This window comes from Ochotona curzoniae, unplaced genomic scaffold, assembly GCF_017591425.1.
Source record: "Ochotona curzoniae isolate NIBS_2020 unplaced genomic scaffold, NIBS_Ocur_1.0 scaffold_2476, whole genome shotgun sequence".
Classification (NCBI taxonomy): domain Eukaryota; kingdom Metazoa; phylum Chordata; class Mammalia; order Lagomorpha; family Ochotonidae; genus Ochotona; species Ochotona curzoniae.
The window spans coordinates 19,128,662-19,152,525 of NW_024467095.1; the positions used below are offsets into that span (position 1 = coordinate 19,128,662).

Sequence of the window (23,864 nt, forward strand, 5' to 3'; positions counted from 1 at the left end):
TCGAAGGCAGATTTAGAGAAGAAACAGAGAGGCCTTCTATCTGCTGGTTTACTCCCTAAATGGCTGCAACGGCCAGAACTGAGCTGATCCGAAGTCAGGAGTCAGGAGCTTTCTCTGGCTGTCCTCAACTGGTTTTCCAGGACACAAACAGGGAGCTGGATGGGAAGTGGAGCAGCCAGGACACGAACAGGAGCCCATATGGAATCCTGGCAGATGCAAGGGTTTCTGGGGGTACATGCAAGGCTAGGACTTTAGCTACTAAGCTGCTGCACCGGCCCCCGTTCAGCTTCTTTAAGAACCTGTCTGAACACACGGTCTTCATTTCCTGCTCCCCATTATTCTAATCAACCTACTACGCACTGTTCAACAAAGCAATAATGTTGGCCAATCTCCCGCCTCTGTTTATTCATCTATAAAATGGGGTAATGACACCTGCTTCAAGGGCCGGAAGGAATAAGTAGCTCTTAGAAAGGTTTCTAGCACATATTAAGCATTGCACATGTTGACTGCTATTACCATCATTATTTTTTAATTACACAGCTGCAAGGGGATTGCAACACCTCCCGGTGTTGGCCAAGTAATCAACAGATACAGCTGTTAAAAGTTTTCAAAACATATTCCAGTAAGTCACGTAAGAGTTTGTAAACCCTTCCGGCACACCATTAGCCCAGAACTTAACCCGGGTTTGGTATATAGTAAACATTCTCTCACATATTGCAAATAAACACATTTTATTCGATCTACAAGATATGCATTAACGAATGGGCACCCTAGCCACAGTAATAGAATTACTCTGCCTTTTAAAAGAACTTGAAAAAAAGCCCTGAACTCTTCACATAATTTTTTTAAATCCTTGTAAATTTTCTGTCCCTTTAGCTTGTTCCATTGGACGCCCTACGGCAGCGCACCCGGCCAGTCAGGGGCGTTCCATCCAGTCAAACGTAGTTTTAAAAAAAGTTTAACGACATTAAGCACACGGGGACCAAACGGCAGTACGGCTGCTAATTGCTTCAGTAAAAAGGAAACCCAGCGAGCGACACTCGGTCTCCAAGGAGACGACGGAGCGCGCAGGCCGACGCGGGGCGCTGACGGCGCGCCGGCGCATGCGCCCTCTTCGCCGCCGGCCCGGCGCAGTGCGCACGCGCCGCGGGCGGCTTGCCGGCGCGTCTGACTGGCCTCGGGACCGTGTGTCCATGGCGCTGGCGGCGGGAGCGCAGAGTCCCTCTCGCGCCGAGCCTTCGGGGTCATGTGTAGTGACTTCCGTAGGTCAGAGTCTGGGACCGAGGTGAGCGCTGTGGGGCTGGGAGCGAGGGAGCTGAGCATGGAGGTCGGGGCCTCGCGGCCTGGGGACGGACACGGAAGGGGGCGCCGCCTCAGCGTCCCGACACCCGCCTTGTGGGATCCGGGAGTCTCCTGAGGTGGGAGGTTCCAGCAGTGGTGGGGGATCTACGAGGCTCCCGGACAGAGGGAAGAGGTGCACTACTGGTGTTTGCCTCACCATCTGGCGGTGGTCCATGTCTTTGCCCGTGGCACCCAGCGCGCGACATACCTTGCCAGCATCTCTAGAGGCACACCTGCCCTTACGTAGAACACTTACTGTCTTAATCACAGACACATCTGCCGTTAAAGAAGGGAGGCTGCTGTACAAATTAAGATGCCCTGTAACACGCTGCATCCCATGTCGGAGCACCCGACTACCTTCCACACCCTCTTCCTGCTCCCGGTCAGGGAGTCAGGGAACACAGCAGGTAATGGCTGTCAGGCTTGGCTCCTGGAACCTGTGTGGGAGACCTGGCTGGGGCTCCTGGCTGCTGTCCAACCAAGCCATCTATGAGATTTGGACATTGAACGCGAGATGGGAACTTGCCCACTCTTTGCCTCCCCTCATAATAATTGTTTTTAAAGATTTATTTATTTTTACCGGAAAGTCAGATTGACAGAGAAGGAGAGACAGAGAGGAAGATCTTCCATCCTCTGGTTCACTCCAAAGGGTCCGCAATGGCTGGAGGTGAGCCAGTCCGAAGCCAGGAGCGTCTTCCAGGTCTCCCGTGCGGACGCAGAGTCCATGGATTTGGGATGGACTCTACTGCTTTCCCAGGCCACAAGCAAGGAGCTGGATGGGAAGTAGATCAGCCGGGACAAGAGCTGGCATCCATATGGGATCCTGTGCGTGAAAGGCAAGGACTTTAGTCATTGGACCATCACACCCGGCTCCCAAATAATTGTAAAAAATTTAAAGTTACAAGCTGTATAGCAAAACCAAGCAGCCTAGCAGAGGAGTCGGCATAATGGAAGACTAGCTGCAGGAAATAACTTGAAGTTTGGGGAGGTTATTTAAAAAAAAATTTTTTTTTTATCAAAGTGCTTTAAGGTCTCTATGCATATAGACCAAAGATGGACTCCTAGTGAAAGAATTGAAAATATCTTAACAGTATGATAATGGACTCTGCCATTGTCCATGCCCCTACATTGTCAGGAAATACTTCAGTAACGACATGATGGACTTACAGCTGTTCATGAAGGACACCCATTGTAAAACCAGAGGGAAAATCAATGGGGTGGGGTGAGGGGGACTTTAGGAAGGAGCACAAGTCACTCCAGATCCTATGGACCCGTGTCATAAAACAAAACAAAAAAAGCACATACACATGCACAAAAGAAAATATATTTTGTTATGGGTAGGACTTAAAATAAAAAGGATTTTTGAATACTATACCACCAAAGTGGATTGAGGTTTTATCTTGGTTGTTTTAAAATAGTATTCAGAAGTTTGCATGGAAAAGTCCTTAATATTGAGCTATTCTGGGCCTGGTGGTGTGGCCTAGCAGCCAAAGTCCTCGCCTTGAATGCTCTGGGATCCCATATGGGTGCCAGTTCTAATCCCGGCAGCTCCACTTCCCATCCAGCTCCCTGCTTGTGGCCTGGGAAAGCAGTCGAGGACAGCCCAAGGCTTTGGGACCCTGCACCTGTGTGGGAGACCCGGAAGAGGTTCCTGGTTCCCGGCTTCAGACCGGCACAGGACTGGCCTTTGCAGTCACTTGGGGAGTGTCATCAGATGGAAGATCTTCCTCTCTGTCTCTCCTCCTCTCTGTATATCTGACTTTTTAATAAAAATAAATAAATCCTTTAAAAACATATTGAGCTATTCCTTTGTTCAAAAGGCAGAGCAACAGAGAAGGAGAGGGATCTTTCATCTGCTGATTCACTCCCCAAGTGGCCGCAGATCCCAGGGTTAGGCCAGGCCAAAGCCAGAGGCTCCATCCTGGTCTTCTCTCACGGGTAATGGGCCCACAAGTTGCCTTCCACTGCTAGGTAGGAAGCCAAGCTGGGACTGGATTAGACACTTAAGACGATAATGTGTCACACGCTGTGGCTTAAAGTGCATCACAGTGCTGGAGCCCTACCTGTTCATTTTACTGAGGTCTTGAGGACCATTTGCAGTGAGTGACTTTGTAAGCAAAGGATGACATTAGAAGCAGAGTAACAAACACATAGGTTTTGAAGTGATAACATAGTTTATTTACTTTAGCAGTAAATAGGTTTTGTATAGTTAGAACAGAAATTAACGGAAAATGATGTTGGCAAGGAAACCCTGAAAAATAGATGAAATAAGAAAAATTTTGTATATAGTGAGCAAGAGGATTGCTTCCGTCAATAGAATGTGTCAGCAAACTTTCATTGAGGACCAGATAGTAAATGTGTAGCCTTTGCATGGCGTGTGATTTCTGTCACAACTACTTCTTTCTTCATAGACGGGCAAACAAATGAACTTGACAGTGTTCCAGCAAAACTGTGTTCACGCTTTTGGATTTGGCTTGTTGATCATGGTTTGACAACCCTTGCTCCTTAGCAAAGAGGGTCACTGCCCAGTGTCAGAACTAGTGTACTTAAAAAAGCTTACATTTATACACACATGGAAATACTTCTAAATATATATTGTAAAGACTTGTTTTTATTTGAAAAGCAGATTTACAGAGAGAAGGAGAGAGAGATCTGCCATCTGCTGGTTCTCTCCCCAAAGGGCTACAACAGCCGGAGCTGAGCCAACTTGTAGCCAGGAGCCTGGAGCTTCTTTTGGCTCTCCCATGTGGGTGCAGGGTTCCAAGGCTTTGGGCCATCCTTGACTGCTTTCCCAGGGACATGATTCAGCACCCAAATGGGATGCTGCTGCTGCAAGAGGAGGATTAGCCTGATACACCACTGTGCCTGCTTAAATGTTTATCGTTTCATTTATTTGAAAGGCAGAGTGACTAAGATCTTTTATCTGTTGATTTACTTCCCATATGCCCGCAACAGCTGGTGCTGGGCCAGGCTAAAGCCGGAAGCCACGAGCTCCATGCAGGTCTCTCATGTACCTGAGCTTCTCAAGATGGGCACCACAAGGAGGCTGGATCCAGGGTACAAGTCAGAGGAGGTCCCAGGAACTCTGATGTGCTGGCCAACCAAGAAGTGGCTTAATCCCCTGGCCACAATGCCTGCCCCGTAAGCTTACTTATTGAAGTGATGGTTTGAAACACAGGTTAAACTCAGATGACTTTAGTTAGAGCAACCCTAACAACTAAAAAGTGTGAGTCCAACACAGTTGGGTTGTGGAACAAAGAATTTAACATCCAAGCCTTTGTCTACCATGTTTGAAGATCTTGAAGCAGGGTTGTTGAGCTAGTATTTGTAGTGCAGAAAAGTAGGCAGGTAAGCAGTTGGTGTTTAAAATAAATAATTGGGGGCCCAGCACAGTAGCCTAGCAGCTAAGGTCCTCACCTTGCATACGCCCGGATCCCATACGGGCACTGGTTCTAATCCCAGTGGCCCCACTTCCCATCCAGCTCCCTGTTTGTGGCCTGGGAAAGCACTGAAGGACAACCCAAGGTCTTAGAACCCTGTACCCACTCGGATATCTGGAAGAAGCTCCTGGCTCCTGGCTTCAAATGGGCTCAACGCTGGCCGTGGCGGCCACTTGGGGAGTGAACCAGCGGATGGAAGATCTCTGTCTCCTTCTCTCTGTAAATCTGAAATTCCAATAAAAATAAATCTTAAAAAAAAAAAAAATTGAAGGGGCAGATGCTGGAGCTCAGTGGGTTAAGCTGCCACCTGCAGGGCTAGTATCCCGTATCAGAGCCCTGGCTGCTTCACTTCCAATTCAGCTGTCTACTAATATTCCTGGGAAAGCAACAGAAGATTACCAAAATCACGTGCCTCTGAACCCACATGGAAGAACTATTCTAGAACCGTTTTGACTGTATGAGACAGTCTGTCTCTCCCTCTCTGTCAGTAAGGTAATTCTGCCTTTTCAAGAAATCAATAAGTTTAAAACAAGCTAACAGAATTGTACAGAACGTGGCCTAACCGATTCCAGAGATGGAACTCGCTATTGACTGGCTCCAAGCCCTTTAGCCATCACCTGTCGCCTCCCCGGATGGGCACCAGCAGGAAGCTAGCCCAGAGCGGAGGAGCTGGAAAGCCAGGCAGGACTTCCCCTATGGGGTGCAGGTGTCCAGGCAGCAGCTCGAGCGCCGGGTTGGATGCCCAGCACTTTAGAACAGTGCTTAGCCTGTTCTGCCTTTCTTCTTACCCAGAACAGAATTGTTCAACACAGCTTTGTAATTTCAGTGTCTACCCACTGAGCTCAATATTACTGAAGAAGAGTTACAAAGCCTGATTCATTTCATTTTTGCATTTATGTTCACCATCCCTGGTAATTTATTTCTTCAGTATCAAATGTTGTCATGTCCAGCCTAATTACTAAATCCCAGAAATGCTGTTTTCCTTTTAGAGAGTGTGTGTGTGTGTGTGTGTGTTTAAGCTTTTATTTACTTATTTGAAAGGCAACATTAAGAATAGGGGAACAGGGATCTTCTACTGATTCACTCCCCAAATGGCCATGTTGGTCAGTTCTGGCTCTTGCCAAAGCCAGGAGTGTGCAACTGCATATGGGTCTCCAATGGCATGGGACCTGGGTGCTTGTGCTGTCTTTGGCGGGGTGTGTCCTGGAAGTGGGACAACTGGGACTCAAACCCATGCTCACATGGATGCTGTCATCTCAGTGAGCCAGCAGCTTAACCTGCTGCACCACCACACCAGCCCTTCTGTCTCTTGACATAGCTACTTGTACATCTAATAGACATTCTAAACTTATCCATGTTTAACTTCTGAGCCAGGGAAAGTATGATTAAGAGTTTGTATGTTAGAAGATTATTTTTACTCTTGTTAAATTTATGAGCAGGCTCATTGTAATGTGGTAGTGAAGAAAATGTCATCTTTGTTAGGAGATATATATTAAAATATTCAAGGAAAGTTTGTTCAGCAACAGAAAAAGATAAAGGAAATTTGGGAAAAGGTTAGTAATTATTCCATCTAGGTACAGAACATGCGTGTTCATTGTACGATTCTGAGATTTTTCTTTTTTTAAAAAAGATTGATTTATTTTTATTACAAAGTCAGATATACAGAGAGGAGGAGAGACAGAGAGGAAGGTCTTCTGTCCGATGATTCACTCCCCAAGTGAGTGCAATGGCTGGTGCTGTGCCGATCTGAAGCCAGGATCCAGGAACTTCTTCAGGTCTCCCACACAGGTGCAGGGTCCCAAAGTTTTGGGCCATCCTCGACTGCTTTCCCAGGCCACAAAGAGGGAGCTGGATGGGAAGCAGGGCGCCTGAATTAGAACCAGCGCCCATGTGGGATCCCAGAGCATTCAAGGCGAGGACTTTAGCCGCTAGACTACTCTGCTGGGCCCTGACATTTTTCTTTGTAGGTTTAAGACTTTACAAATTCAAGGACTGCTGGAACAATATTAACATGTCCCAGACTGAAGTCCTGATTGACTTAGAACCAGTCCCATACATTCAGACCTCCACTTGCTGCTGTGCCTTTCCTAACCTGGTAATTGGCTACTTCATTGTGCCTGTGGCATAAACCAGACACTGGGAGCTGGGTCAAGAGGGGAGCAGCCAGGACTCAAACTGGCACCTGTAAGGATGCTGAACGTGCTACTCCATAAAGCTGTCCCAGCAGTTCTTCGTACAGTCCGTCTTTATCTGCCTACCTTTCTTAACCTCCTCACCCTGTCATGTTTATATTGTGTGTGATCTTCCCATCTCCTGCTGCTGACTACAAGATTCATGAGAGCCACCTTGGTCTCTGTTGTATTTACTCCTGTTGATCCGTGAATGAAAGTTTCACTTGTAGGCTGTCCTCAGTAACGGTTGAATGGTTGAATTTTGTGCCTGCCTTGCAGTCTGCCTCTCAGCCCTGCCTCTTGTGTCACAAAGAGAGGATGTTTTACATTTTCAAATTTTTGTTTAAAAGGGAGAACGAGATCCATGTGCTGGGTTTCCCTCCATGTACTCACTTTGTGTGTGTGTGTTTGTTTTAAGATTTATTTATTTTTATTGGAAAGTCAGATTTACAGAGAAAAGGAGAGACAAAAAGATCTTCCATCTGCTGGTTCACTCCCCAAGTGGTCACAACAGCCAGAACTGAGGTGATTCTCAGCCAGGAGCCAGGAGCTTCTTCCAGGTCTCTCATGCAAGTGCAGGGGTCCCAAGGCCCTGTGCCACCCTCTGCTGCTTTCCTGGGCCAGAAGCAGGGAACTGTATGGAAAGTAGGGCAACCAGGATATGAACCAGCACCCATATTGGATCCTGGTGTGTGCAAGGTGAAGATTTTAGCCACTAGGCTACCTCGCTGGGCCCCCAAATGCTCACTTTGAGTGAGCCAGGTCTCTCATTCCGCTAGAGTTGGAGCTATCAGCTGCTGCCTCCTGGGGTGTGCATTAGCAGGAAGCTAGTATTGGGATTGGAGCTAATTCAGACTCAGCCACCATTGTGTGGTATAGGGGTATCCCAAATGATGTCTTAAAACGTTACTTATTTTGAAAGAGTTACACAGAGAGGTCATTGCAGTCTACTTGTTGATTCCCCAGATAGGGGCAGTGGCCAGTGCTGAGTCAGGTCTCCCACACAGGTGCAGGGGCAGTGGCCAGCGCTGAGCCAGGTGTCTAACATGGGTTTGGGGCAGTGGCCAGCCCTGAGACATGGGTGCAGGAGCCCAAACATTTGGGTTGTCATTTATTGCCTTTCCTAGTCTCTTAACAGAAGCTGACTCAGAAGTGGAGCAGCTGGAACTTGAACTGGTGCCTGTTTAAGATGCCAGCGTCCCAGGCAGCAGCTTTATGTGCTATGCCACAATGTCATTCCCCTGAATGATGTCTTAATAATTGTGCCAAATGCTTGCTCCAAGATCTTTGTTTCTTGTCTTCCTGTTACTGGATTCTGGTTTGTTTCCATTAGGATCAGAGAACACTATATGATTTGCTTTTAAAAAATTTTTTTTGAGATTTGTGTTATGGCCTGTGTATCTTTATCTTGATGAATGTTCTACAGGCAGTTGAGAAAAATGTGTATTATGCTGTTGTTGGATGAACTGCAGTGTTTATGTGAATAGAGCCTGTTCAGGTTTCTTACTGGTTTTCTGTGTGGTGGGTCTGCCATTTGCTAAGAGGTGGGTTTGGAGTTCCGACTGTAGTTGTGGATTTTTGCTTCTCCTTTCAGTTCTGTTGGTTTTGCTTCGTGTATTTTGAGGACTATTTGATAATATATACTTGAAGGATCGTTAGGTCCTTGTGGTGGATTGCTCTTTTAATCGTTATTCAGTATCCTTTGTCTGTAGTAATTGTCTTTGTTCTGAAGTCTACTTTATGAAATATTAATGTGACAATTCTGCCATTTAATCAGGTCTCTATTGAAAATAATACATGCACTGGTCTTGGAATCATTTCCTTTCACAACAGAATAATAGTTTTGCTCCTAAGAAAGGACAACTTTTTTGCTTGGGATAGAAGATCCCATCCGCCCTCCCCAAGGATGGCACTCCTGCACTTCATCCCATGTGGGGTTTTTTTTTCTGTCTTCTGCATCTGTTTTTCTTCCAGTTTGTTTCCATCCTAGATACGTAGCTGCTGCAGCAAAGAACATTTGTACTCTGTCTCTGCTTCTTCACCTCCCAGTAGTGCTTTAGCTCACTGTATTCTGCCTCACTCTGTCTGACTCGAGGCCCTCCCATCAAAGTTCTCAATGGCCATTATATTGCCAGTGCAACACTCATTCTTTGTCTCCATCATGCTGGACCTTTCTTAATCTCAGATCTACTTAAAACATCTTCTTCATGACTCTTTTTTTTTTAAGATTTATTTTATTTTCATTGCAAAGGCTGATATACTGAGAGAAGGAGAAACAAAGATCTTCTGTATGCTGATTCACTTCCCAAGTGGCCGCAACAGCCAGAGCTGAGCCCATCCAAAGCCAGGAGCCAGTAGCCTCCTCCGAATCTCTCATGCGGGTGCAGGGTTCCAAGGCTCTGGGCTATCTTCAGTTGCCTTCTCAGGCTACAAACAGGGAGCTGGATGGGAAGTGGGGTCACTGGGATTAGAAGTGGTGCCCATATGAGATCTTAGTGTGTACAAGGCGAGGACTTTAGTCGCTAGGATACCATGCCAGGCCCCCTCGTGACTCTAAAGAGCCTGCCTCTGTCAAGGTTAGGTCCTATAGGAACATTCGAGAATATATGCACCATGCAGGCAAGCTATGGGAGACGGGAAGGGTGGATCAGTGCATGTGGAGCTCTTGCCTTTAAAATTAACTATTAGAAAGCTGTCCTGTGTTGAGGAAAAGAGAGAGAGCAAGGGAAAATACACCTAGTGTCTCTCCAGCAGGACTCCACCCTTGCTAGTGGAGTCACTGGCGTTCCATCAGAAAGCTCCTGCAATTCTCATGTTATGCTTTCTTGCCTCTTGCTAGGATTATGCATGTACTCGATTTCTCTGCATGAAATTTTGAAGCACAGTCTATTATAAATTCCTAATGAATTTCGTTTTTGAATATGCATTTATCTTCCTTTATTTTCTAGTTTTTTTAAAAAAGATTTATTTATTTGAAAGGCAAAATTATAGCCAGAATGAGGCAGGGAGTGAGCAAGGGAAAGAGAAAGACGCCTTCCATCTGCTGGTTCACTCCCTAAACAGCCACAATGGCCAGGGCTTCACCGATCCCAGGCCAGAAGCCAGGAATGTCTTCCAGGTCTTCCATGTGGTTGCAGGGCCCAACAACTTGTGCCATCCTCCACATTCCCACACACATTTAAGGAGTTTGATGGGAAGTGGAGCAGCTGAGAGTCCAGCCAGGGCCCAAATGGGATGCTGTGCCTCCAAAGATGGAAGATTAGCCTACTACATCACTGTGATGGCCCCTGTTTCTTTTCGCTCTCTCTTTCTTTTTAAGCTCCCACGAATTAGGGGAAGCAAAGGGTATTTGTCTTTGTTTGGCTTATCTAAGTCAACATGATGTCTTCCAGTTGAATCCATCAGGCTGTAAATGATAGAATTCTGTTCAGTTTAGTAGCTGAATAATACTTCGTTGTGTATATATATATCACATCTTTGTCCCTTCACCAGGTGAGGGACACTGTGGTTCATTCCAGTTCCCTGTCCTGGTTTATTCCTCAGATGGTTGCAGTGGCCAGGGCTGAATCAGGCCTATGCCCAGAGCCAAAGCTTCATCCATTTCCCATGTGACTATCAGGGATCCAAGTACTTGGCTATGTTCCACCACCTTCCCAGGAGGATTAGCAGGAGCTAGATCAGAAGTGAAGCTTCTGATCAAAGCCGACAGTCATAGGGATGCTTATGTAACAGGCGGCAGTTTAATGCACTATACCACAGTGCTGCTCTTGCAGATTTTCTTTTTAGATTTATCTTATTTTTATTGGAAAGTCAGATATACAGAGAGGAGGAGAGACAGAGAGGAGAAGATCTTTCATTCGCTGATTCACTCCCCAAGCAGCCTCAACAGCCGAGGCTGTGCTGATCTGAAGCCAGGAGCCAGGAGCCTCTTCTGGATCTCCCACACGGATGCAGGGTTCCAAGACCTTGGGCTGTCCTCCAGTGCTTTCCCAGGACACAAGCAGGGAGCTGGAAGGAAAGTGGGGCCACCAGAATTAGAACCAGCACTCATATGGGATCCCGATGTGTGCAAAGCGAGAACTTTAGCTGCTAGGCCACTGCGCTGGGCCCTGACACAAATTTTTAAAACATTTTACTTATTTACCTTTTTTTCTCCACAATACAGTTTGTAGGTATAGGAATTCATCTTTTCCTTTTCTCTTCCTCCCTCCCCTCCTGCCATTCCTCCCTTATTATCACAATAGTATAGATCTTTAGTACTAATTACAAGTTTAGCTTTGATATTTAAATGCTTAAGATTTCATTTATTTATATATTTGAAAGTGTTATGGGCAGACACTGTGGCATAGCTGATTAGGTTGTTGTCTGCAGTGCCAACATCCAGTTTGAGTACTGGTTCAAGTTACTGCTACTGTATCTGATTTAGCACTCTACTAATGTGTCTGGGGAAGCAGTGGAAGTTGGTTCAGTTGCCTGAGCCTCTGTACCTATGTGGGAGAGCCAGAAGAAGCTCCTGTCTGAAAGAAAGGAGGAGAGACAGAATAGAGAGAGCGAGCAAGCACGCCAGGTAGAAAGAGGGAGAGACAGAGATCTTCCAGCTGTGGGTGCACGCCCCAGGTGGCCCAAAGAGCTGGAGCTGGGCGGATCTCAAACTAGGAGCCAGAGCTTCTGAGTCTCGCATTTGGCTTAAGCACTTGAGTTACTCTGCTGCCTTCCCGGTGCATTAGCCAGGAATTGGAGCAGAAGTGGAGCAGCAGGACTTGGACGCACGTCTGTGCTTCCTGCCAGCGTTGCAAGCGGCGCCTTTACTCGTGTTTCTGTGTTATTGCCTTGATTATACCAGGTGCTAGCAGTCTTGCCAACTGTTGCTTTTAAACCATTAGTGTAAATGCACACCTAAGTGGAAAAGGCAAATAATGTCTTCGTTTTTAACATTTTTTTCTAAAAATGGTTTTGACTATGAGTGTTGCCTTTGGGACTATACTGTGTTTTTATTTCTCTTGTGATGTGGATGGGTTGTCAAACCTGTGCTGCATCCCCAGGGTCTTGATCATCTTTCCCTCATTGACATTGGAGTTGTCACCCAGTTCTGCTGCCTGCCGTCCTAACTGCTTCTGTCATAGTGTGGGCACATTCATGCAGGCTAGCACGATGGATGCCAGCCTTCTCTCCGAATACATGGTTACTCTCCTCCTGTCTTATTTCCTAGTGGCCACCAAGCCATCTGTTTGATACTATTAGAGTGCTTACTCTGCCAGGAACTGACTCCGCAACCTCAGCAGGAGGCGCAGTTACCTGCACTTTGCAGATGAGAACCTAAGGCCCAGAAAAATACCCTGGCAAATCCTACTCTGGAGTCCAGCTGTCTCCTAACTGTGCACGAGTGCTTCTGAGTGCTTCACTTCAAACCACTGGCTGTCATCAGCAAGCCGAAAATAAGCGTCTACACATGTCCCTACAAGGCCTTCTGCTCCTAACTCGTGTTCTCCTTTAGGGCTGACTGTCCGTGGTCTCCTTAGGTTCAGCATAGAGTACCCCAGTGCCATGTTGTTGATAACGTCTGTGCTCTGGCTGCTCTTGTCCCCTCTGCCTCCTGGGTCTATGTCCCATCCACCTCATGGGCTCCTACTGACCCTTTGAGATGTTTCAGGTGGAGCCCCTCATTGTCTTGCTCTACCCTTTTTCCACTAGATGTGAAGCTGACACTAGACCGTGGCACACTGATGAAAGATTATAACTGTACAAGAGGTATTACGAGTACAGTTAGAAGGATAAAGTGTAAAGAAGGCAAATTGTGTGTGATTGATAATTTCTCCTATATCCTAAACTAGACTGTTCATCTAAAAGCAAAGATTCATACCACCAATTTTTGGTATATAAACAGCAAGTAAAAATGTTTTAGGGATGAATGAATGTGACATCACTTTTTTTTAAAGTTATTTTTATTGGAAAGACAAATTTACAGAGAGAAGGAGAGAGAAAAGTCTTCCATCTGCTGGTTCACTCCCCAAGTGGCTGCAACATCTGAAGCTTAGCTGATCAGAAGCCAGAAGCTAGGAGACTCTTCTGGGTCTCCCATGCAGGTGCAGGGTCCCAAGGCTTTGGGCCTTCCTCCACTGCTTTCCCAGGCCGCAAACAGGGAGCTGGATGGGAAGTGGAGCTGCCAGGACATGAGCTGGTGCCCATATGAGGTGCCGGTGCCACCAGGGAGGATTAACCCATTGAGCCACTTGGCAACCCATTGAGCCACTTGGCAACCCATAGAAATTTTTAAGTAAGGAGTTTTTCTTCTCTTTTTTCCCTTTGTCAGCTGCTTGCCCGACTTGAAGGTAGAAGTTCCCTGAAAGAAATAGAACCATACCTGTTTGCTGATGAAGATTCACCTGTGCGTGGTAAGAACGCAGCCTCAAAAATACAGTGTCATAGATTGTTTCATAAAACTAGTTTTTTCTACATGTTTGTAAGTATACATACTCCAACAAAACATAATATAAATTAAACTATACAATTAAAATATGAGAAATAGATCATGACAGAAGTTTTGCTTATCTACAATAAATCTTCAAAGTTTGAGTACTTCAGAAAATTCTTGGGAAAAATGAAGTTGAAAGATCAATTTGCATATATTTTTAATTGCTTTATCTCAAAGATAGTTATAGAGAGAGGTCTTCTGTGCAGTATTCGCTCTGTAAATGGCTATAGTAGCTTGGGGCTAGTCCCAGCCCAAACCAAGAGCCCAGAATTCCACCTGAAACTCCCATGTGGGTAGCAGGGGTCCAAGTGCTTGGCCATCTTCTGCTGTTTTCACCCGCCCTATAACAGGGAACTGGGTTGGAACCAGCACTAATATGGAATGCCGGCATTGCGGATGATGGCTTAACCTGCTGTGCCACAATGTAGACACTGAAGGTAAGTTTAACTTGGTATAAAAATTTAAAGTAGTTTCATGGTTTCTTTGTAATATGCATTTTTACATGCATTTTTTAGATTCCTTGCGCATTTACCTTTCTGTTCTGTTCCCAGCACGCAGTATTTATGAGAGTAGCATTGTTATAGCCTTTTTTATTCTTTCTGTTTAGAAATTTGCAGAATTACAGAAAGGTTCTTAGGTGTCCACTCGTTCTTATAGTGTTTCTAACCAGGGAAAATATGGAAGATATGTGTTTATTTGTTCTGTTAGCATGTCCACATAAGGGAACCCTTACAGAGAAGATAATGTGCTTTGATTACCTTTTGTTTCTTTTAATTCAACGGCTTTATAGAGATATAATTTATCCATTTAAATGTATATTTACACATCGCCACAATTGATATTAGGAAATTCTCAGTACTGGTAAAGAAAACGCCTGTTAGTGGTCACATGGAGCCAGGAGCTTTTTCTGGGTCTCCTGTGTGGATGCAAGGACCCAAGAACTCGGGCCATTTTTCACTGCTTTCCCAGCATATCAGGAGGAAAGTGGATTGAAAGTGGAGCATCTTGGACAAGATTGTTGTCAGGAGAGGTGCCGGTGCTGCGGGTGCTGTGATGGTGTCGGACCTGCATAACCTTTTCACTGATCATGTGGTTGCAAGTTCATTCCTTTTCATTGCTGAGTATCTCATTATATGAGTAAACCACAAGCTTTTCTGTGGACACTCTCAGTTCTCTTGTTGATATTTAGGACAGAGATTGCTGGATCACTTGGCAATTTCACATTTAACCGTAAGAAACTTCCAGACTGTTTTTAAAATAGCTTTGTATCTTGCCACTGGCCTTAGCAGTGTTCCAGTTTTCCACCTTGGTAATAATTGTTATTGTCTTTACATTTCCGCGATGGCTAATGATGTGGAACATCTTAGTGCTTATCAGGAGTTTGCATATCTTCTTGGGAGAAATGTCAGCTCCTTGGCTCATTTTAAAAATTGAACTAGTATATTCTGTGGATTTTCTTCTTACTTACTTTTTTTTAAAATTAAGTTTTATTTTTAAAAGGCGTGGTGACAGAGAAAGTCTGTGTTCCATCTGCTGGCTTATTCCCCAAATGCCCTCAGTAACCAGCGCTGACCCAGGGTAAGGCTTGGGTCTCCCATAGGGTTGGCAGATGTCCAGATACCTAGGACCTGGCCTGCTGCCTCTGAGACTCGTTAAGAGCAAGCGGGATTGGAAACAAAGATGAGACTCCACCATGGCACTGCAATATGGCATGTAAGCTTCCCACTGTACCCACAGTGCCCACCCCTCTTAGCTGTCATAACCCACTGTACCCACAGTGCCCACCCCTCTTAGCTGTCTTTAATGGAGTCTAGTGAAGCACAAAAGCTACAAAGTTGTTGAAATTCAGCATTTTTTTCCTGTTACTGCTTGAGTTTTGGTATCATAGCTAAAACGTTATTGTATTATCCAACATTAGGAAAACTTGCAAATTTTGTTATTGTTGCCAAGCTTTCTTTCTATTTTTTTTTTTTTCTGATTGAAGAATGGGCCTGGTATTATTTATTCTAAAGAATGCTCCATATATTCTTGAGAAGATTATCTATTCTTTTATGATTGGGTCAAGTGTTCTCTATTTATGTCTCAGTTCTGGTTGATTTTCAGTATTGTTCAAGTCCTGACTTTCCTTGCTGATCTTTAGTTTAGTTTTATCTATTATTGAAAAGATGTTAAAAATTTTTAAGTGTTATTATTGAATTGTCTTTTTCTGTATAGTTGTATCAGTTCATATTTGATATATTTTAGGGCTTCATGTATTGTTGATGTAAGTTTACTGTTGTATGTCTTTATGTTTGTTGACCCATTTGTCATTATAAAGTCTAGTTTGTCACTTTGTTCCCATTGAGGTGGCTGCTTATTTTAAAACATAGAAAGTAAGAAGCATAGGTGGAGATGTTGAGAAACTGGCATTCTTGTGCAGTGTTGGAATTGTGAAATGGTATAGCCGTAATGGAAGGCAGTATGGAGACTTCTCAAAAAAAAAAAAAAAAAGTGTGATCTGGTATTACCTCTTGTGGGTGTATGTCCAGAAGAATTGAAAGCAGGATCTTGAAGAGATAACTCACACTCATATTAATAAGCAGCATGGTTCAGAACAGCAAGAGGTTAAAATAACCCAGTTGTCTATCAGTAACTCAATGTACAAGCAAAGATACATTCATACAATGGAATATTACTCAGCCTTAAAGAGGAAAGAAATGTTTGTGCCAAAACCTGGAATAAAGTTAAGAACAATAAGCTAAGCGAAATAAGCCAGAAATAGACAAGCTGGGTGTGACACATGATTTCTAAAATGGTTACATTCATAGAAACAGTAGGATACTAGTTACTTGAAAGAGACTGGAGAGGGAGGGGGGAAAAGGGAGGAGAGGTAGTTGTCTCATGGACGCAGAGTTTCAAATGTGCAAAGTAAAAGGCTTTAGGTATTTGTGTCACACCACTGTGAAGTTACTGCTAACGTCCTGTAAACATAAGTGGGTTAAGGTGTGGGGTGGGCGTTTGGTGTAGCAGTTAAGATCCTGTTGGGATGCGTACAACCCGTATTGGACTGCTTAGGTTTGAGCCCCAGTTCCGTTGCTGATCCCAAATTACTGCTAATGCAGACCCTGGGAGACAGCAGGGAAGGTTCAGGGAATTGGATTCCTGCCATCAACATGAGAGACCTGGACTGAGTTACTGTCTCCCAGGGTTGACCTGGCTTTGTCCTGGCTGTATGGGCATTTGGGGGACTGAACCCATTGCATAAGAGGGGTGTGTGTGTGTGTGTGTGTGTGTGTGTACATGAAGGGAAGTTTTTATATATTTTCTTCCACAATAAAAAAAAGAAGCCCTTTTGTCTCTAATGCTAATTTGGCCTTAAAAGTCTATTCTGTTTGGGCCCGGCGCGGTGGCGCAAGTGGTTAAGGTCCTCACCTTCACGCCCGGGATCCCATATGGGCGCCAGTTCTAATCCCGGCAGCCCCGCTTCCCTCCCAGCTCCCTGCCTGTGGCCCAGGGAAGCAGCGGAGGACGGCCCAAAGCTTTGGGACCCTGCACCCGTGTGGGAGACCCGGAAGAGGCTCCTGGCTTCAGATCGGCATAGCATTGGCCGTTGCGCTCACTTGGGGAGTGAATCATCGGACGGAAGATCTTCCTCTCTGTCTCTCCTCTCTGTATATCCGCCTTTCCAATGAGAAAATAATAATAAAATAAATCTTTTAAAAAAAAAAGTCTGTTCTGTTTGATGTTCGTATGGCCACATCAGCTCTCTTTGCATACTGTTTGTATAATGCATCTTTTTGTTGTTGTTCTTTTATTTTTAACCTATTTTTGAGTTGGATTGTAAAGTACATTTATTGTAGATAACCTATAGTTGGATCATGTTTTTTTGTTATTCCATTCTGTTGATAACTGACTTTTTTTTTTTTTTTGAGGCAAAAAAGTGGTTTATTCAGGTTAGCCTAGGTCTCCCAGCCACCTCCCCCAGCCCAGCATGGCGATAACTGACTTTTTATTGGACTACCTAATCCATTTGTATTTGATGAAACTACTGATAAAAAGCTTATAGTCGATGTTTTGCTGTATGTTTTATATATGACTCTTTTTCAAAGATTTGTTTATTTTTTTATTGGAGAGGCAGATTTACAGAGAGGAGAGACAGATGGAAAGATCTTCTGTCCACTGGTTTACTTTCCTAATGGCTGCAATGGCCAGAGTTGAGTTGATCTGAATCCAGAAGCCAGGAGCTTCTTCTGGGTCTCCCAGACAGGTGCAGGGTCCCAAGGCTTTGGGTCATCCTCCACTGCTTTCCCAGGTCACAGGCAGTGAGCTGGATGGGAACTGAAGCCGGTTGAAACATCATGCTGGGCCCTATGACTTTTTTTTTTTTTTTAAAGATTTATCTATTCACTTGAAACAGAGTTTCAGAGAGAGGAAAAGAGAGAGTCAGAGGTGAATGAAAGAGAAAGCTTTTCTGCCTGCTGACTCACTCTGTAGCTGGCTGCGTGGCCAGAGCTGGGCTGGTCCAAAGCCAGGAACCAGGAGCTTCTTTCAGGTCTCTAATGTTGCTATAGGAACCTAACGATTTGGGCCATCCTCTGCTGCTTTCTCAAGCATATTAGCAGGGAACTAATTTGTGAGTGAGTGGCCGGGAATCAAACCAGTGCCTATTTGGGATGCCAGCGCTGCAGGCTGCAGCTTTAGCGCTGTGGCCTGGGGTGGGCCCTGCTGTTTTAGGTCCTTTCTATTTCTGTGTTTTTTTCTTTGCTGACTTCCTTTGTGCTAAGTAGGTATTTTTTCGGGTACTGTTTTAATTCCCTTTTCTTTATGTGTTTTCTGTATTTAAAATTATTTTTCTAATTCCCAGAGGTTATAATTAACACCTTCATTTATAATAATCTAGTTTGAATGATCTAGTTTGAGTTAGTTTCAGTAGTTTATAGAACTCTATTACAGTTAAGCACCATTCCTTCTTGTGTTATTATATAATAAATTGTATTTTTTTCATGTCTATCAACACATTTAGCATTTTTTGCTGAATTAAAAAACAAATGGTTGCTTAATAGTTATTTATTAAATGTTGTATGTGAAAATGTTATGGATATGTATACTGCCTAATAAAAGTTACTTGTGAAAAATGTCAGATCTGCTTACTTTATATAAACTAAAAATATGTATATATAAAGATTTATTTATTTGAAAGAGTGACAGAGAGTAAGACTCAGAATGGGATAAGCCTGTTCTCTGGTTCGCTCCTTAAAAGCTCCCAGAAGCCAGGAATGAAACCAACTCAGACTGCAGGAACCCTAGTCATTAATAATAAAATATAAATTTTCTTTTTATATTTATTTTTGTTAGAAATGCAGATTTACAGAGAGAAGAAGAAACAGAAAGATCTTCCATCTGCTGGTTCACCACCAAGCAGTGGCCAGAGGCGAGTGTATCTGATGTTAGGAGCCAGGAACTTCTGGGTCTTCCAGGTGGCTACAGGGTCCTAAGGCTTTGGGCCATCCACTGTTGCTTTCCCAGGTCACGAACAGGGAAGCTGAATGGGAACTGGAACAACTGGGACATAAACTGACACTTATATGGGATCCCGGCACATGCAAGGCGAGGACTTTAGCCACTGAGCTGTCACACTGAGCCCAAAAGATAAATTTTTATCAATTACATTAGACAGTAAACTGAAATGTTTTATTGTCTTTATAGGAAAGAATATAATTTAAACAAACTTTATTAAAGAGACATCAGTATGCTGGTTTTTGACATAAATTCTGTATTAGATTATTATAGGAACTTTCAAAAACCAACATATTTAGTCACTGACAAAAATGCTTCTTATGGCTGCAGTAAAAACTAAACAAGTTAGAAGAATACTTCATCAGTGTATGAGCAGATGCAAGGCTGGATTATAAGCATTATTTATCAGCAGTAGTTTATCTCAGTGTCTTATGTTGAAGACATTTAGAAGTTCTAAGATTCTCTAATGCTGCTGTAAATGTATTTTAAGTGCATTTTTAGGTGGCAGTTACTCGGTACCATGTACTAACTCATTACACCTTCAGTACTCTAAGGATCACAATGTGCAAATTTAACATATTTGTTGTAGAGCTAGAACATTGATACCAAGATGATGTATTTTTTGGCTTTTCTTTCTTTTCCTAATTTTGAAGGATCTTTAGATTCACAAACTCTCTGACAATCTGTTACACAAACTCCTTACAGCATTTTATTTGTAAGAGTAACTGTCAAGGCCAAACCATCCAGATTTTGTGATTTAGTTGAATTTTTTCGAGTGCCAAATGGTAGGGATTTTTTTTAAAAAACTACAAGTTGTCAGATTCAATACTTAGGCTGGACAAGAGTGATATTTTTGTAACAGCTCGCAGAAACATGAGATAGCGGCTTCAAATAAAAATTTTAAAAACTATATCCCTCCACGGAATATGATTTTTCCAAAATTTGAACAGTTAAGCTGTAAATGTTTGCAAAAGCAATAAAACTCATTTTATTATTAGACATATTTGTCAGAAATCAGTCCAAGGACCTTAATGATATGTATAATTTGCATGTTTTGGAGTATTTCTTTTTAAAAATCTAGTTGTTTTTTTTTTTTTAATGTATTTTGAAAGAAAAATAGGGAGCAGGAGACATCTTGTATCAGTTGGTTCACTCTCCAGTGACCCAAAGAGCCAGAGTTGGGTCAGGCTTTGCTCAGCGCTTACAGTGCCATCTGGATCGCCCATGTAGGTGCAGAGACTCAAACACCTCAGCCCATTTTTGGCTGTTTTCCCAAATGCAATTATCAGGGGACGGATTGGAAATTGGAGGAGCCAGGACTCAGATCATTGCCCATATGGGATGCCAGCAGTCTATAGACAGCTGTGTAATCCATTGTACCACAATGCCAGCCCCTGAAATAACTTTTTATAACTTTCTATAACTTTTGGGCACCGTGGCATAGTATGTATGCTAAGCTTCCACCTGCAGTGCTGGCATCCTGTATGTCCACAGGTTCTGGTCCCAGCTGCTACCCTTCTTATGGCCTAGGAAAGCAGCAGGGGATGGCTTAAGTCCTTAGGGGTCTACACCCATGTGGGAGATCCCAAAAAGTCTCCTGGCTCAGCTCCAGCCATTGCAGCTGTTTGGGGAGTGGACCAGCACATAAAGACCTCTCTGACCCTCCTTCTTTCTGTAAAACCTGCCTGTCAAATAAAAATTAAATAAGTCTTTACAAAGAAAAGAAAAGAAAAGAAAAAAAGAAAAGAAAAGAAAAAGTATATTGCCTGTTGACTTAGTAGCCATCTTACTTTGTTCAAAATATACTGTGTTGTTTGCAGACTCTGTTGTCTGCCTGAGGACATATAACTCGTTGTTAAGTGACACAAACTGTAGTTGTGAATATCCTAATGTATAATAATCTGTAACAATAGCAAATGAAATAATTGAATGCCTAGATTATGATTTGATTTGGGCCTGTGAATCCACATTTTAACAAGCTGTTTCCAGTGTGGGGGGTTTAGCCTTAATAAATAATGATACATAAACAAGATTTGGAATACCTCTGTTTACATTTTGGAAAGTTCTGGAAATGGGACAGTTTCTTCAGTTGTTGTTTTATGAAGCATCTGCTGTCTTCAATGAAAGAAAATTACTGGAGCTCATTGAGATTTGAGGCTTGAGTTGAGTTGTTGATTTTGATTTATAATACTGGAAGAATAACTTAAAATGCAGCCAAACATAGTTCCAACAATAATCAAATAGTAAGGAATAAAGTTTGGAAATGTATAAAGGTGTCTTCAAATAAAGAATGTTGCTGACATGTAGGGCGCGAGAGCCGGGGGTTCTCCTCGTCTAAAATCTAAAGCTGGGCCTGGTGAGAAGGCTCAGAGGCCGCATCTTCGCATTACGTGTGCCAGGATCCCATATGGGCACCAGATCATGGCCTGGCTGCTCCACTTCCAGCTCCCTGCTTGTGGCCTGGGAAAGCAGCAAAGGATCCCTTGGAATTCTGCCCGTGTGGGAGACCTGGAAGAAGCTCCTGGCTCCTGGCTTTGGATCAGCTCAGCTCCAGCCACTGCAGCCATTTGAGGAGAGAGTCAGCAAAAGGAAGATGTTTTTTCTTTGTCTCGCCTTCTCTCCGTAAATCTGATTTGTCTTTCCAATAAGAATAAATGCTTTTTTTTTTTTTAACAGTATGAATCTGGAAACTCAGGAATTGTTCCACTCATAAAGGTCAGGGTTAAGGGAAGTCCAGCTGAATGGCTGCTTCTCCTCATACTGTGAGTCCTGTTGAGGCAGATTGCTGCCCAAGTCCCGGCCACCTGGGCACCTGGGCTTGCCATCCTTAAGCTGCATCTTCTATTTAATGCTCACTGTTTTAACGCAGTCGCTGCTTCTCTAGGAAAGGAAGTAGCAGGGCAGAAGTGGCACCTGTATAGGAAAGAATCTTGTAGGGGAAAAGCATATTTTGGATCAGGACTTCTCTTATTCCCCAAGACTGCCAGTTTTGTTTTGTTTTTTAATAAAACCCTTTTTGGGGACTGTGACATGTCCAGTTAAACTGTCACCTGCATGTTGCCATCCCAGATAAGTGCCTTTTCAAGTCCTGGCTGCTCCACTTCTGATTCAGCTCCCCATGAATGCTTCTGGGAAACCAGAGGAAGCTAGCCCAAGTGCTTGGTGCCCTGCACCCTGTGGGAGACGCAGTTGGACTTCCTGGCTCCTGCCTTCAGCCTGGCCTGGCATTGCTCCTTGCAGCTATTTGAGGAATCAACCAGCAGGTGGAAGATCTCAGTCTTTCCCTCTCCCTGGCTTACTCTGCCTTTGAAATAAACAAAACAAATCTCTAAAAAGGAAAAACAAATATAAAACAACAGTCAAAAATATAAATAAGTACTTTCCTCTTAAAAGAGAGAAAGGAAAAAAGAAAGAAAAAAGGCTTTAATATCGCCAACAAGCACATCTTATTGGCTATAGCTATGTTAACCTGTTGGCTCCTCTTTGAAGGGGAGACTCAGAAAAATAATCTCAAGGTAGATGCATTTATTACCCCTCCAACAGGGGTCTTAATACCTTAGGCACATAGAATGGACATAGTATAATCAACTACCAGGTCAGTGTGCACCACAGTAAATCTGTGACACTTTGCTCTTAACTCTCCCAGATCAGCATGAGTGAGTGCACAGGGACCTTCTCTCAAGAGGTCATCCTAGGTTCCTTCCCGTCTTGCCACTGTGTTCTAAATTCCTTAGTGTTAATGGTCCCTTTCTCAGAGGTGTAATTTAATGATTTACACTTGAATTCTTTTATCTGTTTGTATCTATGTTACCTGTTTATACAGATAAATTTCAGCAAGTGAATGATTTTCTTTCATATTCCAGTAAACATCTTTTTAGATTTCGTGACAAATTTTTTCATTTTGTAGCCTTCTGTTGTGCTGCTGGATATTGACTGACTGGCATTTTTAAATCTTACACAGGTGATATTCTTGAATTTCATGGTCCCGAAGGAACAGGAAAAACAGAAATGCTTTACCATTTGACAGCACGATGTATACTTCCGAAGTCAGAAGGCGGATTGGAAGTAGAAGTGTTATTTATTGACACGGATTACCACTTTGACATGCTCCGACTTGTTACAATCCTTGAGCATAGGCTTTCCCAGAGCTCTGAAGACACCATCAAGCACTGCCTCGGGAGGTTCCACCTGGTGTACTGCAGTAGCAGCACCCAGCTACTTCTCACACTGTACTCACTGGAAACCACGTTTTGTAGCCGTCCCTCTCTTTGCCTTTTGATTTTGGATAGCCTGTCAGTGTTTTACTGGATAGACCGGGTCAACGGAGGAGAAAGTGTCAACTTGCAGGAGTCCACTCTGAAGCAGTGTTCTCAGTTCTTAAAGAAACTGGTCCATGAGTATCGCCTGGTTCTCTTTGCAACAACACAAAGCATAATGCAGAAGGCTTCAAAGTCCCCGGAAGAGCTGCCTGCCGCCCTCAAAGGGCCCTGTGAGGCAGAGGTGGACTACAGACCCTACCTCTGTAAGGCATGGCAACAGGTGGTCAAACAAAGGATCTTTTTCTCCAGACAAGATGATACTAAAAACCAGTTTTCACTAGTGTCACGGCATTTGAAAAGTAACAGATTCAGAAAACTCTTTTTTGTTATTACAGAAAGCGGGGTGAAATTTTGTTGAGACATCTTATAAAATAACCTTTGATCCTGAAACCTCAACTTCTGGGGAAATTTCAGCACACGGTGTATTAAATTGGTGCAGTAAAACTTCAGACTACTCTCTGTCTATCTTATTGAAGATAACATGATGATAACAAACTGTGTACTAAGCTTTTTTAAATAAAACTGAATAAATAATACACATATTGCAACCTAAATAATAATAGCCTTTTATGACGGTCATATTTTGGGGATTCAATTTAGTTACTTAGCTTAAATGTATATTTAA

The 23,864-nt window shown here is 43.6% G+C and overlaps 1 protein-coding gene across 1 annotated transcript; it reads left to right on the forward strand.

Annotated features, from left to right (window-relative positions):
- The first annotated feature begins 1,151 nt into the window (after positions 1-1,151).
- Positions 1,152-23,775, forward strand: XRCC2 (X-ray repair cross complementing 2). The gene is made up of 3 exons (XM_041002452.1): positions 1,152-1,285; positions 13,263-13,344; positions 22,882-23,775. The coding sequence occupies exons 1-3, from the start codon at positions 1,247-1,249 to the stop codon at positions 23,595-23,597; spliced, it is 837 nt and encodes a 278-aa protein (XP_040858386.1). The 5' UTR covers positions 1,152-1,246; the 3' UTR covers positions 23,598-23,775.
- The last annotated feature ends 89 nt before the right edge of the window (positions 23,776-23,864 follow it).

Bases quoted from the DNA above. Each gene is read 5' to 3' on its own strand.
- XRCC2 (XM_041002452.1), top strand. From the start codon at position 1,247: ATGTGTAGTGACTTCCGTAGGTCAGAGTCTGGGACCGAG. The intron at 1,286-13,262 runs GTGAGCGCTGTG...TCCCTTTGTCAG, and splicing joins GGTCAGAGTCTGGGACCGAG to CTGCTTGCCCGACTTGAAGG. The intron at 13,345-22,881 runs GTAAGAACGCAG...AATCTTACACAG, and splicing joins TGAAGATTCACCTGTGCGTG to GTGATATTCTTGAATTTCAT.